Here is a 20,184-nt window from a genome sequence, read left to right as displayed (position 1 = left end):
GGCGCATTTAATATATAATTTGAAAGAACATTTTTATTGTAATTTTAGTTTTTTTACACCCAGAGTTATAGGGTCTTTTTTTGAAAGGGCTTTATTGCGTCTGCAGTTTTGGGTTTTATGTGTGGTTTACACTGTATTGTTTCTGTACAAACATAGAACAGCAAATGGTACAAAAAACATGCTCAGAAAAAGTTGTCTAAATCCATGACGGTCAAGGTTACATCTTGGAATTGCAGGGCAGTCTATGAGGCGTTCCAGTCTATGAGGCAGTCTATGAGGCGTTAGAACGATCACACTCAGGTGGCTTGCTCCTGTTGGCCCGTTGTGGGCCACAAGTAAGCAAGAGCAAATGCATGTCAACCAATGGGGCCAAATGTGCTTTGTGCTCTTTGGGCCATAAGCTATTTCAATAACCGGAGAACTGGGTCCGGAGTTTACCCAGTTTTAATTTCACAAATGCACAGCATAGCAGGAAGTTCTCTGCACAGACACATTCATTATAGCAACAATCCTTCCCCACTTTTCAGGCCAGAGGTGTGGCAGCCAGATGCAGCCCCTCACACTCTGTTGACATCTACTTCTGTGTCTTCTGTGTGTGTCACTGCTTTTTAACTGTAAGATTTTTCTGTCCCTTTTGTTTTTTCCTTTTTGTTGTCTTTTCAGTATTTTCACTGTCGCGTGTTACAAGCATCATCCTCTGCTGCGTTCACACATCAACCTGGATTTTCTGCAAACTTTATACAAGGCAGATAAAGTCCGTTTTGAACTGCAGAGCGTCTCACTTGAACACGCACTTCCTCCGGAGTCCAGTGCATATCTGACAGCAGCTACAGTCACCATTAACTTTACGCTCTCATGCAGATCACATCTTGCCTAGAGAAACTAATATTTACCAGGCCCACATTTGTTTTGGGATATTTGGGCCACATTTGCTGTTTTACAGTGGATTTCGAAGTCAGGGTTTAAGGTTCCTCCGACCTTCCAAGTAGATATTCAGTCTTGAGGGGGCGTTCCAGTTGCAACTTCCGCTGCGGGGGGTTGGAAATTCCTAACTCTGTTGTTATGTTGGCAAATGTCTGCATTGCACAATATTAACCCCATATTAAAAGGTAGAATATAACCACTTATGATAAAGGTTTCAAGTCTAGATGACATCCATACGCACAGCATTAATTTTAGATTACTTAATAGTTATTAACAAATGTTGCAGTTCTTCTCTGCCAGTGGAGACTGTAGTTTACATTCTGCAGAAACACTCAGAGAAGATTTCCCACATGTGATCAACACTTACAGACACATCTTACTAGGCTATTAGAAAACGACATTTTAACACTGTTTCGATTGCATACAACACATTGTAAGTGATGGAAAACTTTAAAAAGCATTAAAAGAGAACGGGCTTAAGCGAGTCTCATTTTTACCACCTTTCCTACAGCACGTGAACGCAATGACATTGTCAGATGAAGCGCCTTGTTTTTTCGAAGCTATTTGTACAGATTTCTCACGCAAAAAAACAGATAAACACGTCACTTTGAGGGTTCATAACACAAACACAAATTCACCAAGCAAAAGAGTGAGTCGAATACGTTTGAATCCACGTTATTACTGCAGCCTGTAACCTTGTAGTAGTTAAAAAAATGTACATTATTCTTTCAAATGTGACAGACGTGATGTTTATAGAGGCTATGCAACACGCGCAACCCTTGGAGAACCATCAATTAAAACGAGTCCGTCAACACAACTGCGTGAAGAGCCGCAGTTGCAGAAGCATGCGCCAGCCTTTACGACACACCCACGTAAAGATAGATAGATAGATAGATTACTTTATTCATCCCCGAAGGGAAATTAAGTCGTCAAAGCAGCCGGTACATATAAATACAATAAAATACAATACAATAGAATAAAATATAAAATTTAAAAAAAAAGTACCATGCTGAGCACGAAATGGGAGGAAGATAAACTACTGGTACTACAAATGCATGTCCATCATAATGGAAAGAGTGTATGCATTCTTACATTAAAAGTGGGGGCTGACTGGATTTGTGCTATTTTTCTATACTGCGAGCCTACACGTGGATTTTATGACATCAGCACTGCACCAGTCTCCTAGGCTCCATAACCCAAAAAGTAAAAAACACTTGTCTTTTTCTTTACCGCGAACTACATTTGAGTTGTGAATTGGCTACACTTTATTTTGAATGTCTTGACCGGAACACTTGTATGCATTGTAACTGGTGTTTATTTATCTATTTACCCCCTCTCTCCGTGGACATATTTTTGATAAGGTATCTGAGTTGGTGTTTCTCAACCAGAGGCGAAGGGAACACGATAACATGTGGACATTTTTCTACCCAAGGTTTGAATTGTGATATAGTCACGCGGACACATGGATACAGTTGGTGGAGACAACTGGCCAAGACGCAGAAGGACCAAGCGAGTCATTTTCAGGCAGCAGAAGAGAGCACGGGTGGAGGAGGGTAGTGTGCTGCGGTGTGTGATCGTGGGAAATACGGAGACCATGACATGGAGAAGAACACGGTTGCCTTCAAGCATGAGAGCCTAGAGCGGAGGGTCACAACAACCCGCTACAGTATTTTGAGAGAGATGGGGAGGGGTACATACGGAATCGTGTACGAAGCGGGGGCTCGGAGGTCCTGTGCTAAAGTTGCTGTGAAGAAGCGACGCACCGGAAAAAGTGGAACTCGCCTTGCAGGAATTCTGGGCTTTAGCGAGGCCTGGAGAAAAGGCACGAGAATGTGTTTCAGCGGGAATAGTGTGTGCTGAAGAGGAACAGTATGGCCCAGAAAATGAGTCACTGGAACAAACTGTCCAAACAGTACCTGCGTCTGGTAGAGACTTCAGTAAAAGGTCAGTTTGGTTTTCCAACTTTACCCGTTTCAACGACCACGACTTTGATTGGATTAGAGCTGCTTACCTCAGCATTGAATGAGAGAAGTTGCCGTTTAAATGTCCGGTAGTATTTTGGTTTAGCATAGATTTGAAGTGCTTATCTTATTTATACAACGTAATAACAATTGGGGTTCGATTTAGAAACTCTTTAGAGACCGTTTACGTGGTAACATGTATCAATGTTATTGATAAGGTCTTTTTTTAGAATAGAATTTAAAATTCTCCTCCTCACCTTCAAGGCCCTTAATAATATAGTGACTTTTTACCTTAAAGAGCTGTTAGTACCTTATAAACCCACTAGAGCACTCCACTCCCAGAATTCAGGCATACTTGTCGTCCCTAAAGTCTCTAAAAGTAGAGTAGGAGCCAGAGCTTGTAGCCATCAACCCCCTTTGCTGTGTAATAATCTACAACTTTCAGTTCGGGAGTCAGACACCATCTGTTCGTTTAAGAGTAGACTCAAAACCTTCCTTTTTGATAAAGCTTATAGTTAGGGCTAATTAGTGCGGCAGAAGGTAACTTGTTCTATTTTTTTTTTTTTAAGTCTCTTTTTATCTAGACACATTTCCATCACATACATTAAATACAGCTTTAGTCTGTCAAGGACATATGAAAGGATGGATGTAGTAAGTTTGGGTGATTTTGTACATACCGCCTTTCTGGGGTTTTGGTTTATGGACCTAAATTACTCCATGTAGAAACAATAACAGAGGTAAAGAGAACACAACTGGGGAGCGCACATCACATAAAAAACAGGAGGATCACACAAAGCACAAGTATATTCAAATCAAGCTCAACACCTTCCTTTTTGATAAAGCTTATAGTTAGAGCTAATTAGTGCAGCAGAACGCAACTGGTTCTATTTTATGACACATGACACACGGAGCTTCTTTTTCCAGGTTGTCCTTCCTCTTCTCCATCCCTATCCCCAGGGGCGGTTCTGGCTAATTGGAGGTCCTGGGCAAAGAACAATATTGCAAATTAATCTGTCCACGCAGAATTAACTCTATTTTCCTCCCAGACTTTTCTTTTTGGGGTCGGGCACTATAGATTAGCGACCTGCAGGGAAGAGCACTGGGACGTAATAGGATGTGACGCATATTTTAGTTGACGAAATATTAAAACAAAACGTAAGAGCAGGTCAGGCCGGGTTGAACTGAAGCTCGATACAAACCACCTGCAGCTTCTTCTCTGATCAAGAAGCTGCAGAGCTGATCAGAGGAGCTGATCTCTGATCAGCTGAGATCAGAGAAACTCTGTGTTTTCACTGTTTCAACTGTTAAGAAGCAGCCGGTCAGTCACTGAGTGGCTGCCTCACGCGAACGAGCTCTAATCTCACTGTGTTCGTACACTGGGCGAGTGAACGGGGCGGGGGGCGGAGCCCCTGACCAGTGCGCTATCTGGGAGCGCGAACACACACACACACGCACACACACATACACACACACACATCGCCCGCTCCTGGTATTTCATGACGGCCTGATACGATGATGATTTGGAAAATGTATGTGAACGTGACGTTCCATCACGTTCATCATATGAAAACTGATTCGTAAAGTTCACCGTTCGCGAAAAATATGCGCAACATGCACAGCACTGTACAGGGAGCCACTGCAGTGAGGCTGAAGAGCCGCAGGTTGCCAACCCCTGCACTACCCAAACTATTTACTATCATTTCACTGTGTGGGGAATTGGCAACTGCAGGCGCTCCTGCTTGATGCGGTGTGAGAAGGGTGGAAGGGGAGGGGGCGCGAGCGGGAGGGGACATTTGAGGCGGAACTAATGTTTTGAGTCAAAACTTTTGACGTCCGCATCTCTTTAACTGTAAAATAATCGTTCTTTCACCGTAGCCAGGGGTTGGCAACCGCGGCGCTGCAGCGGCTCCCTGCAAGGTGTTGTGAGGGCGCCTGTGTGTGTGTCCCCAAAGAGCACACACACACAGGCGCTGGGGCTCCGCCCCCGCCCCGCTCACTCTCTCAGTGAGAACAGAGCTCGCTCCTTTTGAGCAGCCGGTCAGGGACAGACAAGACACGGTGTTCCAAAACCAAGTTGTAAAGATAGTACGATGAAGCACGTCTTGCTCTTGGGTTAAAAGTGAATTAGGGGGACACGAGGAGTGATTTATTTGAATTATTAAGTAAAAATAAAATAAAAAACGTAAATACGACGAGGCCCCCTGCTGGCCGAGGCCCTGGGCAACTGCCCGACTTGCCCAATGGGACGCGCCGCCCCTGCCTATCCCCTTCCCCGGAATCCCTTTGCTTTATCACCCGCAGAACCAGGGCCTCTGTGGCCGCACCATGGATTGCGGTTTTTGGATCTCGCATCCGGGGTCGCGGTGGTTGTATCCAGTGTGGCGGATTCTGTGTCATGTGGGCTGATCGTGGTTGTGGTGGCGGACCCTGTGTCGCGTTTGCATTGGGTACGGGCGGTCGACCAGGACCGCGGCTTGTGGTGGGTCCTGGTGGGCGGCGGTGGACGGTGACTGAGGACTGGAGTGGCGTCTTGTCTGGATGGTGGATCGTGGTCCTGCTGGTTGCTGACCATGGACTGTGATTGCAGCAGGACTGCTTGGCATGCCATGTTGGGGTTATCCTTCGGGATGTTTACCCTCATCAATGCGGCTAAAAACTTCAATCTGGATGATTTTTTTCCTACACGTGGCACCTATTGCACTTCTGTCTGTCCTGGGAGAGGGATCCCTCACATGTGGTTCTCTGAGGTTTCTATGTATTTTTACCCTTCTTAAGGAAAAAAAAAAATCTTTGACATAGTTTCAGGGTAGTTCTGCCAGAAGCGAGATAATGATGGGCAAGAATAAAACATATGGGTTATATTGCATGATGAATAATGGCATTTGTCATAACTATCAATGACATTGGGATATATTAGGGAGAGTCGAGCTTTCGATAAATGTATTTTAAATAATACCTTGAACTTTATTAGTGTCAAATGAGGGTAAGTTGAGCCTGTGTGACTCTTGTCAAGTGTCTTATCCCACCAATTATCCTCCAGGTTCAACCCCAGTTCCTTTGCTCCGCATAAGAAAGAAAAATAGATTTTTATCAATTGTTTATACATTTTGGCAAGACTAGGGAAAACAATGAGAAACTAGGGCTACGTTGTAGCACTAACGGGCCCGAGCACAGGCAATTTCAAGTCTGTTGCGGTCGGGGAAGAGAGAACGTTCGATGACCAAGCGCTCGTCTCCACATTGCCTGCGTTTGCCCTGTGCGGCAAGGATGATCGCTCCACTTCTTCTGGCCAGCCGCTGGTGCTGAACTAGAGGTAAGTAACCTTCAAACTATCCAACATAACCTATTACTTTATCTATCATCATATGCTTACATGCCTCAAGTTTTTTGTAATATGTAATTGTTATAAAAGTTACCGTTTATTTATCACGTCTAATGAACAGATTGAAGCAAGATAACTCCACAGTCTTGTTTTGGTTATGACATTATTTTTTTTAATGAGTTACTATCAATACGCTACACATGTACGTTTCATGTGATAGTAACTGTTTCACCAATATTCTGATACAGGATGATATATCCGCCATTACTATTTTCACATCGTTTATTTAGTCTGTCATGGAGTTGTAGAGTGAATTAGACCAGTGATTCTCAAATGGGGGTAGGCGTACCCCTGGGGGTACTTGAAGGTACTCCAGGGGGTACTTGGGATTATTTTTTTTTATATTTAAAATTAGCATCCATTCAAAAACCCTTGAAAAATTGTTACTTAACAAAAATTCAATTTAATATAAGTGTAAGTTTCTGAACTAAATTTTATATTCAGTAGGCTTTTCAATTGAATTATCCTAAAAAAACAGAATCTCCCCCATACCGATGGTTTGACCCAAACTGGCACACGCCACCTGTCATCGCCTGTCATCACCTGCCTTGAAAACTTCAACAATGGAGTCGAGTTGAAGTGCAGCAGCAATACTGCTGAAACACGGAGGGACAAGTACCAAAGAAGGCGAAACCAGAGCTGAGAGCCTTCCCTAAACAACACTGTGAGAGCTTGTGCCTTTTCGAAGGGGCGCTAATACGTAAAAGTTTTCCGTTGTGAAGTTAATGATTCATAACAAGAAGTCCGCGTCTCTACCGGTACCCTTTCAAAATAAAAGCCTGTAATACAAAAGCGGAAATGAAATTGTATGAACTTAAAGCGAACAAATATTTCACAATAAAATAACAGAGACACTTCACCAATATTAACATTAACATAGATTGGGTTATTTACACTTTTTGTTTTTTTCTGTGGGGAGAGATTAGCCAACAGTGGCATTAAGCCACCACATCTTCAGCGGTATCTCCAGACAAAACATGAAAGTCATGTTGCTAAGCCACCTGAGTTTTTTAAGAGGAAACTTTCTGAATTCAGGTCATCTCAAGACACGATGCAAAAAGCCTCCCAGAAGCAAGCGGAAACAAGCTACCTGTCAGTAATCTTTTCGATCCTTAAAGAAGATATTTTAAGATGATAAATATAAAAAAAAAAATTTCTGAGCTAATCTTTTATTTAAAACTAAGTTAATGATACATTTTTTGGGAAGAAGTGTTTAGCTATAATTAAGTTCATAAGTTCAGTTTGAGAACATATCTTTATTATGATCCCAAAAAGGTCACTTTAAGTTGATAATTATTTTTGATGTGCACAAATCTTTATTTATATTGAGATAATAATAAAAGTCTTTAGTTATTTTTACATCTTTTTATTTCCAAATAGTTCAAGAGAGACCACTACAAATGAGCAATGTTATGGAAATTGATGGAGTTTTAAATTTGAATGTGTTTAGTTACAAGGATTAATAAATCACATTACATCTCTCTTTCAACCAAAAATGCTTTGCGCTGGTCAGGGGGTACTCGGCAGAATTTTTTCTTCAAAGGGGGTACGTCACTGAAAAAAGGTTGAGAACCACTGAATTAGACTGTAGTGATAAGATTATAATGTCCACACATCAGTGTTGTAAACACTTCTCCAATTAATTATATAATTATGTTTTCACACTGAGGGAAGTGGAGAGACTTGATGTGGACTGTTATCAACAGCTCTGTGGGAGATCATCACCTTGAATATTACAGATGAGGTAGAAAGACATTTTATGTGTACAATGTTGTATTTCTTTGTCACGTTTTATCAAAAGCGATTTAAAGTATGTGCATTTAACCATTAGGATACAAACCCAGACCCTAGTACATCGGTTCTAGCTGAAATATGTAGTGCTTCATAAACAACACAAAACATTCATAACAGTACGCTTCTGCTCCTCATTAATGCTGCTCCTGATGTCCCCAGCAGCAACATGGTGGAGATCTGCAGCTTCATGCTGGTCAACTGGAAGACAACTGATTAAGATTAAAAGATTAAGATTAAGATCCATTTATTCATCCCAAACACATGCACAGACATGCAAAGGCACACTCATGCAGGTAGGGAAATTTAATCTCTGCTTTTTACCCATCTGGTGCAGGACACACAGAGCAGTGAGCGACCATGTACGGCGCTCGGGGAGCAGATGCTGGGAGAGTGAGGTGCCTTGCTCATGGGCACTAGAGAGGGTAGGGAGACTCTTGGATTTTTGGACAGATCAATCCAGGTTCGACTTTTGTTGTCTCTCCATGGAGTCGAACCAAAGACGAACCAGAGACCTTCTCTGCCCATAGTCCAAGTTTCTGCCACTCGACCACCGCCTCTCCTCATGCATCATCAAACTAGTAATGTACACATCACTCCATGGGTTGCTCCCTTAACTACAGATGGCCTGCGAATGTCATGGAGTTTTACAGTGAATTAGACAGTTTAGGTATGATTTTAATCTCCACACATCAGTGTTGTAAACAGTTCTCAAATTAATTATAGAATTATGTTTTCACACTGAGAGAAGTGGAAAGACTTGATTTGGACTGTTATCAATAGGTCTGTGGGAGATTATCACCTTGAATAGTACTGATGAGGTAGAAAGACATTTTATGTATTTGTACAATGTTGTATTTCTTTCAGCACTTTTATCAGAAGGGACTTAAAATATGTACATTTAACCATGAGGATATAAACCAAGACCACAGTACAACAGTTCTATCTGAAATCTGTTGTGCTTTATACACAACACAAAACATTCTTTAACAGTGCGTTTTTTCTCTTCATAGATGAAGAACTGCAGTACCTGATGTCCTCAGCAGCAACATGGTGGAGATCTGATTTGATACACTTTAGATAAGAACCCAGTGTTTTATATTTCTGCTTTGCCATAAGAGACAGAACATGGTCATCACAGCTGTGTCCTTCAGGCTCGTCTGTCCCTAATAAAATTATAGGAAACATGAAAGTGATCGTCATTATTGTAGAGGAAGAGTTACATATGAACAAAGTGTGTAATCTTATTTTCTGTGGATATTCAACTGTGTATTTGAATATGCTTTTGGATTAAAACGTGCACTACCATGACAATGAATGTTTTTAATGGAGCTATTTCACGTTAAAAGTATTGCATTATAATTTAATACTTTATGTATTATGTGCAATACTTTGATTTGTTTTTAAGTAATGAAATCAGGTCTGTACCTGGAGTCAGTGTTCAGTCTGGTTGGATTCAAGTTGTGTGTCAAGTTGGACCTTCTAGAGGAACATGAAACCAATACACAGATATGTAAAGTCATACATGGGCCAGGTTAAGTAATTAACAGACTTTTACATGGTAAAAATAAAATATTAATTCAAAGTTAATCAGATCATAATCATTTCAGATTAGGAAATAGGTAGTGCATATAAGCCTACAACTCTGTATGACACTGTCTGTTCTAGTAAAGTTACAAGGCTATGACTTACTCATATTTAACAAAAGAATTTAGTGAAGTCTGTCTGAGATTAACGATTTAAATACTGAAGGTGGGAGACACGGTTATTTTTCACTGTAACACGTGACAGGACATCAACACCGTGACTCTGAATAAAGAGCCTTAAAAGACGTAGTGCTCCTTTGAACAGCTGCTCTTACAATGTGTAGCAAGTGCTAAATCTCCATTAGCATAATAGTAACAACAATCACCCTTTACATAATTGAACATATATTTTCCATGTGAACCCCTTTAACAAAGTTCAATTCAGGAGCAAAATATAATTTATACAGTAATTATTAGAGCTAGTGTTAGTAAACAGATCAAACAAATGCAGTACAACACATCACACGTGCACCAGCATGCAGTCTCAATGTCGCTACGGAATTGGCAAAGTCAGTCCACAGTGTCTCTTTTGCTTATCATCACAGTCAGTCAGTCAGTCAGAAGTGTCCGTTTAACTTACGTAGCAGTTGAGAGATGCTTCGTTGGAGCTAGCAGGAGCTAGCTCATAGCCAGTGCTGCTGTTGAGAGCGGCAGAGTTCACACAGGAAAAGACACGACGGGAGAGGGGAAAAAAGCTTTGAGAGCGTCCCACACTCTAACCTGCTGAGCGAACAACGTCCACAGTGACTCCGCCGCCGTCCTCTCATCCAGACTCGCCAACCGTTCTCCGGTTCTTCGTGATACACAGCTCCGCAGCTTGTGACGTTGTAACTTTTTTCAGAGTCTCATGAGGCGTTCACGTGCAGCTGTGTTAAATGCAGCTTCGTTTGTCATGGCGAGTTGAAGAAGTCTGCTGCAAAGCTATGAATAATCCGCATGATGAAAACTCACAGCAATGTTATGCCTACATTATCAATATATTGAGACCCATGTGACACAGTTTGACATGGTTTAGCAAAGTGAATGAGTAGAAATACATCCAAGTGTGAGACGTAACAAACCGAAAGCGGTCTCATGCTGCGTTCATGGTAACTCTGTTAAAATGGGTTTCATTTGTCATGGTGAGCTGATGAACTTTGATGCCACACCATTAACAATCCGCATGATGAAAAGTCACAGTAATGTTATGCCTACATTATCAATATCTTGAGACCAATTTGACACAGTTTGACATGGTTTAGCAAAGTGGCTGGGGGGAAATACATCAAAGAGTAAGATGACCAAAACAAGTTATTTCCTGATGCCACCAGGGGGCGCTTTCCTTTTAAGTCATAATTTCTAGGTAGATGTCTTTCGGTCGCTACTCTTGTCTTATATGTGTAGTTTGGAGTCGATTGGACAAAATATGTCTAAGTTACAGAAGCTCGCTTATATTGGCGTTTAGTCGAACTTTGAGACCTCACCACAGTCACACGGTATGATGAAAAGTTTAAATATTGATAACTTTAGATCTTCATCTTGTTTTGTAGAGTCTCATCTAATAATAAGTTGATCTGATGAAAGCTGTCTGAGTAGTACATAAAAACATAACACGTACCAAAAACAAGACATTTCCTGTTGCCACCAGGGGGCGCTGTGATTGTAAGTCACAATTTCTGCAGTGATGTCTTCTAGTCGCGACTCTTGTCGTATGTGTCTAGTTTGGACTCAATTGGACAAACTATGTCTGAAATATGGAAGCTTGTGTTTTGATGGCGTTTCATCAAACTTTAACGCCACACCACGGTCAGACGGTTTTGCTAAAACGTAATCCTTCAATAACTTTAGATCTCCAATTTGTTGTGATGACGATTGTCTAAATTTGAAGTTGATCTGATGAAAGCTGTACGACAAGTACATCAAAGAAAAAATATGGAATATGACCAAAATGGCCACTAAAGTCAAACTGGCGGGCTTCCTGTTGCGTTATTCATAATGCACTGATGGACTTTTTTGTGCATCTAGTCATGATACACAATAGTCTATGTTATTTTTGAGGATCGGTGAATGCTAAATGAGGGGCTTTTCCGTAGGTGGCGCTCTTGAGCCATTTTGCCACGCCCTTTTCAAAATACTCCAGAATACGTAAATTTACGCCGCCTTCGAATTTGCTGCAAACTCCTACAACTTTTTGAGCACATTAAAGCCCTCAAAAAGCCAATTAGTTTAAACAGAGAAAAATAATAACTAGGGCTACGTTGTAGCACTAACGGGCCCGAGCACAGGCAATTCCAAGTCTGTTGCGGTCGGGGAAGAGAGAACGTTCGATGACCTAGCGCTCGTCTCCACGTTGCCTGTGATTGTGAATTGCGGCAATATCGCTTCACTTCCTGTAGTCAGCAGGTGGCTCTATGAATTAGAGGTAAGTTACCTTAAAACCAGTGTATAAAGTTCTTGAAAGCCATACTGGAGTAAAAGTACAGATATCTTACTTGAAAGTGACTTTGGTAAAAGTAAAAGTCACCCGTCAGAAAATTACTTGAGTAAAAGTCTTAAATTAGCTCATATTAAATGTACTTAAGTATTAAAAGTATCTGGTGTTGAAATTTACTCAAGTATCAAAAGTACAAGTACCAAAATTACAAATCTAAAGTACTTTTTATAGTCTATACAGACAGAAAACTACCAAAAATGTTTCTCCTCAAGATTTATTTCAACTGACTGAAAAATTATAACAATATGCATATAATCTATAATTTTACAAATTTTGAACCCTAGATACTGAGGTTCAAATAGTAATGGACCAGTGCATCTGAACTTCTAGAGACAACAAAGAATCAACACAACAGAATAAACAAGTGCCTCTTGTGTCTGCCTAAGAACATTAATAAACCACAGTATAACAACTAAAACATTCTGTAAATATCACAAAACCTGGATCTTTCATAAGTAGCAGGAGTGATACACAATGCCCCTTCTGATAACTCAGTAACCGGAAACAAGTTCTAGGCACACAAATTAAGATAGTTTCTCTTTTGTTAACAGCTGCACTTTGCTAGTACAAATAAGAAAAACTCACTGGACAGTCTCGTTTTGCTGCCAAATTTCAGACCGAATAATAAAAGCTGAACTGAACCGAGCTCCTGGAGGAGAACCTAAATCATTATAAAGGGAATAAATGGATGGGGAATGTGCTGGTGTTGATTAAGTCCCTCCTCTTTGTACACACATCGCTATTCCTCATTGGATGGTTTAGTGAGGTCCTCGGATCGGCCCTGCCAGAGTCGGAGCGTCGAGAAGACGATCAAACTGGAATCTAGAGGAAGTCAATCTCGTAACAGGGTTCCTGATGGTGAACCTGCGGAGGGATCATGACCGGTACAGCCTGCTTGACCCCAGTCGACCAAGGCAGCACGACCAACCTGTGGACGCTGGGGTCTCGCGTGAGGGGGGTCTCGCGCCCCCCCCCCATGCCGTTGGACCTGCACATCTCCCGAGGCAGCTGGCACGCGAGTGAGCAAGAGAGAGGTGCGCCGTGCATACAGGCTCGCGTTGCGCCAACCTGTGCTGCTCAAGTAACGAGACAGTTTTGAGAATGTAACACAATGAAATACAGACATGGTGTTTTCATTTTGTTTATCAAACTTATAAGCCTCATCACGGTCACTCAACTGGCATAATAGTTAATTTACTACACAACACTGTACAATGTTGTAATTCTATGCATTGCAAAATAACTCTGTACGATCAATAACTATATTGAAGTGTTTTTTAACCATATATTCTTTGTCTTGTCAAGATGGTGTTCTCAGATGCCGACAGTGGATCTTACAATGTTGTGGTAACGCAATGGCATTTTACTGTAGAGGACTTGATGATGATGACCCCAGTGTACCGGTCATAGCATTTCAATCACACTGTTATTCAAGTAAATGTAATTGATTTCTATAGACATAAATGTCTTTTCAATAAACAAGCACCATGATATTACATAGACATATTAATCTTTTGTCCATTCACTACAACATCCGAAGACATGTGTCATCTGATTTTTATTATTGCAAATACAAAGTCCCTATAATGTCATATATGTAATCTCTTCAAATGAAATGTTGTATGCATTAAAACAATACAGCGTTGTCCTTGCTCTCATATTTGTGTATGGCATACATCCTGATAGTGGCTCCTGATGTTGTCAATGGATCTGACAACTTCTGATGTCAGGACTCAGTGCCATCTTAATGAAGTGGACATTATGATGACAACACCAGCTGACTGTTCACTGGTGTTAGCCTGTTGACACAGATGAAACCCAGCAGTCAATAGGCTCGCAGATGGAGTCCCATTTCCATCATGGCACTGTAGTTGCTAGGCAGATTTCATGCGGCAATTTGAAGGTGTCTCAGCTCTGCCCCCTAAGCCAAAGTTCACTTTGGACAATGTGATTCATGCCTAGTTGTGGTTACATGACAAAACGCTTGAGTTTGTGCAGTTGCGCCCAGAATAGAGGGACAGAGCAGAGACGGACGACAAGAGAGATGCTCATTTCCCAGAGCAAGAACACTGATTGAAACCACACAAAATATTAGACTCCAAAACAAGACTGTAAAGCTTGTAAGTCAAGTTTATTCACACACACATTCATGCTATATTGCATATAAAATCCAATAAATATAGTTTTCCACAAAGGACAGATGTATTGGACTTTCTTCACAACAGCGCCATCTACATCTGGTGTTCCAAATGTAGAAACACCACTGAACTAATTCATATCAATCGCAGACTACATATGTAATGTTGAAGTACTTGTCCATTAAATGCAACCATTTAGACAAATGACATGGTTAGTTTGATTTTTGTACATATATTGGGATAATATTTTAATATCCCACAAATAACTAATGTGACAACCAGTGTAAACACAGTTCTTCAATTAATTGTATAATTATGTTTTCATACTGAGGGAAGTGGAGAGACTTGATGTGGACTGTTATCAATAGCTCTGTGGGAAATTATCACCTTGAATATTACAGATGAGGTAAAAATACATTTTCTCTATTTGTACAATGTTGTATTTCTTTCCCTACTTTTATAATAAAGTGACTTCAAATATGTACATTTAACCATGACGATACAAACCAAGACCACAGTACAACGGTTCTATCTGAAATCTGTTGTGCTTCATACACAACACAAAACATTCTTTAACAGTGCTGTTTTTGTCTTCATAGATGAAAAACTGCAGCACCTGATGTCCTCAGCAGCAACATGGTGGAGATCTGCAGCGTCATGCTGGTCAACACGTGGACGACTGAATCGTCATCTACACAACACTTCTAAATTCCTCCCTTAACTAAATATGACCTGCAACTGTTTAGTGGTGGTGGTCATTGCAAAGTGTCATGTATAAGAGTTAATGTCTATCTTCATTATGGTTGGTTAAAAAAATAAACATTTATTAGAACAATGTGTATTTTTTGCTTTCTGATTTTATACACTTTCGAAAAGAACCCTGTGTTTAATATTTCTGCTTTGCCATAAGAGACACAACATGGTCGTCACAGCTGTGTCCTTCAGGCTCGTCTGTCCCTAATAAAAATGACTGGAAACACAAAATATATCATTATTGTACAGGAAGTGTTACTTTTGAACAAGTGTGTATTCTCATTTTCTGATGATATTCAACTATGTATTTGAATATGCTTTAGGATTAAAACGTGCACCAGCATGACAATAAATGTACAGTATGGAGTTATTTCACATTAAAAGTATTGCATTATAATTAAATACATTATGTATTATGTGCAATACTTTGATTGTTTGTAAGTAATGAAACAGGTCTGTACCTGGAGTCAATGTTCAAACTGGTTGGATTCAAGTTGTGTCTCAGGCTGAACACCCTAGAGGAACATTGACCACAAATACACAGATATGTAAAGTCATACATGTGCCAGGTCAACTGCTTAACAGACTTTTACATAGTAAAAATAAAATATTACTTCAAAGTTAAATCAATTCAGCTTAGGAAATAGGTAGTGCATATTAGCCTACAATTCTGTATGACACTGTCTGTTCTAGTAAAGTTACAAGGCTATGATTTACTCATATTTCACAAAAGAATTCAGTGAAGTCTGTCTGAGATTAACGATTTAAAGAGTGTAGGTGGCAGATTCAGGTTTCAGCCCGGAAACTATTTAGCCTCCGGGCTAAGCTAACTAACAAACCGACATACAGTCTCCTGTCTCAGATTCATCCTTATAAACTAACGCTTGTCTCTGCTTTGTTGACCTGCGTTCATGGTGGTGTGTCAGTGACAGCTGCCATTTGCATCTAACACGATCGCAGCTGTTATATAGTTTACGAATTAGCGTTGCTAAGCTAGCAAGCCTGATTGAAAGGCACCCTGCGAATCACTGCGAACACATGGAAATAAAATACTCTACGTGACTTACCACAGAAACAGCAGCGCAGACGTCTTTAACGTGTCCCTCAGGAGAACAAGCTGAACTTCAAACCATGTTTCTCATACGATATGGGAGTGGAAGCCGCGCACAGTCTGATGAGGCGTGTGCTGCTCACTCTATTGAGCTGAAACCGCAGGCACCAGGAAGTACCGCTCGTCCCTGTGACGTCACGTGAATTTCAAACATCTATATCGCTTCAACCAGGGAGTTAAAAAAAAATACACCCCCCTCAGAGTTGTCATGAAGGAAGAACTTAGCGATTGAGACTAAAACCAAAGTTTGAGCAATGCTGTAAAAGGTTTAATTCTCCGCTGAAGTTGGCCACCCTGTAAACACAGTCTGTTAATGCATAGATAACACAAACCATTGTCTGACACTGCCATCTAGTGACTAAATATTGCAGCACATCTGCCAGTTATAGGTGTTTTCATTCTTCAAACTGGAAGCCTCACTACGGTCACATGGATTGATGAAAAGTTTAAATTCTGATAACTTTACATCTTCATCTTGTTTTGTAGAGTCTCATCTAATTTTTAAGTTGATCTGATGAAAGCTGTCTGAGTAGTACATAAAAACATAACACGTACCAAAAACAAGACATTTCGTGTTACCACCAGGGGGCGCTGTGATTGTAAGTCACAATTTCTGCACCCATGTCTTCTGGTGGCGACTCTTGTCGAATGTGTCTAGTTTGGACTCAATTGGACAAAATATGTCTGAAATATGGAAGCTTGTGTTTTGATGGCGTTTCATCAAACTTTAACGCCACACCACGGTCAGACGGTTTTGCTAAAACGTAATCCTTCAATAACTTTAGATCTCCAATTTGTTGTGATGACGATCGTCTAAATTTGAAGTTGATCTGATGAAAGCTGTACGACAAGTACATCAAAGAAAAAATATGGAATATGACCAAAATGGCCACTAAAGTCAAACTGGCGGGCTTCCTGTTGCGTTATTCATAATGCACTGATGGACTTTTTTGTGCATCTAGTCATGATACACAATAATCTTTGTTTTTTTTGAGGATCGGTGAATGCTAAATGAGGGGCTTTTCCGTAGGTGTCGCTCTTAAGCCATTTTGCCACGCCCTTTTCAAAATACTCCAGAATACGTAATTTTACGCCGCCTTCGAATTTGCTGCAAACTCCTACAACTTTTTGAGCACATTAAAGCCCTCAAAAAGCCAATTCATTTAAGCTAAGAAAAATAATAATAACTAGGGCTACGTTGCAGCACTAACGGGCCCGAGCACAGGCAATTTCAAGTCTGTTGCGGTCGGGGAAGAGAGAACGTTCGATGACCAAGCGCTCGTCTCCACATTGCCTGCGTTTGCCCTGTGCGGCAAGGAAGATCGCTCCACTTCTTCTGGCCAGCCGCTGGTGCTGAACTAGAGGTAAGTAACCTTGAAACTATCCAACATAACCTATTGCTTTATCTATCATCATATGCTGACATGCCTCAAGTTTTTTGTAATATGTAATTGTTATAAAAGTTACCGTTTATTTATCACGTCTAATGAACAGATTGAAGCAAGATAACTCCACAGTCTTGTTTTGGTTGTGACATTATTTTTTTTAATGAGTTACTATCAATACGCTACACGTGTACGTTTCATGTGATAGTAACTGTTTCACCAATATTCTGATACAGGATGGTATATCCGCCATTACTATTTTCACATTGTTTATTTAGTCTGTCATGGAGTTGTAGAGTGAATTAGACAGTAGTGATAACATTATAATGTCCACACATCAGTGTTGTAAACACTTCTCCAATTAATTATATAATTATGTTTTCACACTGAGGCAAGTGGAGAGACTTGATGTGGACTGTTATCAACAGCTCTGTGGGAGATCATCACCTTGAATATTACAGATGAGGTAGAAAGACATTTTATCTATGTGTACAATGTTGTATTTCTTTGTCACGTTTTATCAAAAGCGATTTAAAGTATGTGCATTTAACCATTAGGATACAAACCCAGACCCTAGTACATCGGTTCTAGCTGAAATAAGTAGTGCTTCATAAACAACACAAAACATTCATAACAGTACGCTTCTGCTCCTCATTAATGCAGCTCCTGATGTCCCCAGCAGCAACATGGTGGAGATCTGCAGCTTCATGCTGGTCAACTGGAAGACAACTGATTAAGATTAAAAGATTAAGATTAAAATCCATTTATTCATCCCAAACACATGCACAGACATGCAAAGGCACACTCATGCAGGTAGGGAAATTTAATCGCTGCTTTTTACCCATCTGGTGCAGGACACACAGAGCAGTGAGCGACCATGTACGGCGCTCGGGGGAGCAGATGTTGGGGGAGTGAGGTGCCTTGCTCATGGGCACTAGAGAGGGTAGGGAGACTCTTGGATTTTTGGACAGATCAATCCAGGTTCGACTTTTGTTGTCTCTCCATGGAGTCGAACCAAAGACGAACCAGAGACCTTCTCTGCCCATAGTCCAAGTTTCTGCCACTCGACCACCGCCTCTCCTCATGCATCATCAAACTAGTAATCTACACATCACTCCATGCGTTGCTCCCTTAACTACAGATGGCCTGCGAATGTCATGGAGTTTTACAGTGAATTAGACAGTTTAGGTATGATTTTAATCTCCACACATCAGTGTTGTAAACAGTTCTCAAATTAATTATAGAATTATGTTTTCACACTGAGAGAAGTGGAAAGACTTGATTTGGACTGTTATCAATAGGTCTGTGGGAGATTATCACCTTGAATAGTACTGATGAGGTAGAAAGACATTTTATGTATTTGTACAATGTTGTATTTCTTTCAGCACTTTTATCAGAAGGGACTTAAAATATGTACATTTCACCATGAGGATATAAACCAAGACCACAGTACAACAGTTCTATCTGAAATCTGTTGTGCTTTATACACAACACAAAACATTCTTTAACAGTGCGTTTTTTCTCTTCATAGATGAAGAACTGCAGCACCTGATGTCCTCAGCAGCAACATGGTGGAGATCTGACTTGATACACTTTAGATAAGAACCCAGTGTTTTATATTTCTGCTTTGCCATAAGAGACAGAACATGGTCATCACAGCTGTGTCCTTCAGGCTCGTCTGTCCCTAATAAAATGATAGGAAACATGAAAGTGATCGTCATTATTGTAGAGGAAGAGTTACATATGAACAAAGTGTGTAATCTTATTTTCTGTGGATATTCAACTGTGTATTTGAATATGCTTTTGGATTAAAACGTGCACTACCATGACAATGAATGTTTTTAATGGAGCTATTTCACATTAAAAGTATTGCATTATAATTTAATACATTATGTATTATGTGCAATACTTTGATTGTTTTTAAGTAATGAAATCAGGTCTGTACCTGGAGTCAGTGTTCAGTCTGGTTGGATTCAAGTTGTGTGTCAAGTTGGACCTTCTAGAGGAACATGAAACCAATACACAGATATGTAAAGTCATACATGGGCCAGGTTAAGTAATTAACAGACTTTTAAATGGTAAAAATAAAATATTAGTTCAAAGTTAATCAGAGCATAATCATTTCAGATTAGGAAATAGGTAGTGCATATAAGCCCACAACTCTGTATGACACTGTCTGTTCTAGTAAAGGTACAAGGCTATGACTTACTCATATTTAACAAAAGAATTCAGTGAAGTCTGTCTGAGATTAACGATTTAAATACTGAAGGTGGGAGACACGGTTATTTTTCACTGTAACACGTGACAGGACATCAACACCGTGACTCTGAATAAAGAGCCTTAAAAGACGTAGTGCTCCTTTGAACAGCTGCTCTTACAATGTGTAGCAAGTGCTAAATCTCCATTAGTATAATAGTAACAAAAATCACCCTTTACATAATTGAACATATATTTTCCATGTGAACCCCTTTAACACAGTTCAATTCAGGAGCAAAATATAATTTATACAGTATTTATTAGAGCTAGTATTAGTAAACAGATCAAACAAATGCAGTACAACACATCACACATCCACAGTGTCTCTTTTGCTTATCATCACAGTCAGTCAGAAGTGTCCGTTTAACTTACGTAGCAGTTGAGAGATGCTTCGTTGGAGCTAGCAGGAGCTAGCTCATAGCCA

The 20,184-nt window shown here is 40.4% G+C and overlaps 1 protein-coding gene and 1 long non-coding RNA gene across 2 annotated transcripts in view; one reads left to right on the top strand and one right to left on the bottom strand.

Annotated features, from left to right (window-relative positions):
- The first annotated feature begins 1,877 nt into the window (after positions 1–1,877).
- The window catches only part of LOC133974203 (serine/threonine-protein kinase PDIK1L-like), a 146,054-nt gene continuing 127,747 nt past the window's right edge, over positions 1,878–20,184 (top strand). The window contains 4 exon segments of the mRNA XM_062412145.1: positions 1,878–2,510; positions 2,513–2,678; positions 2,680–2,731; positions 2,733–2,868. Coding sequence (XP_062268129.1) covers positions 2,387–2,510; positions 2,513–2,678; positions 2,680–2,731; positions 2,733–2,868 — 478 coding nt within the window. The 5' untranslated portion in view covers positions 1,878–2,386.
- On the bottom strand, positions 14,230–16,231 carry LOC133974540 (uncharacterized). The gene is made up of 3 exons (XR_009924662.1): positions 16,076–16,231; positions 15,470–15,523; positions 14,230–15,225 (listed from the first exon to the last, which is right to left on the bottom strand). It is a non-coding gene; the product is annotated as an uncharacterized LOC133974540 (long non-coding RNA).

Source organism: Platichthys flesus, chromosome 2 (assembly GCF_949316205.1).
Source record: "Platichthys flesus chromosome 2, fPlaFle2.1, whole genome shotgun sequence".
Classification (NCBI taxonomy): Eukaryota; Metazoa; Chordata; class Actinopteri; order Pleuronectiformes; family Pleuronectidae; genus Platichthys; species Platichthys flesus.
The sequence above is the reverse complement of the archived record's forward strand: the minus strand, read 5'-3'. Positions and strand labels throughout refer to the sequence as shown.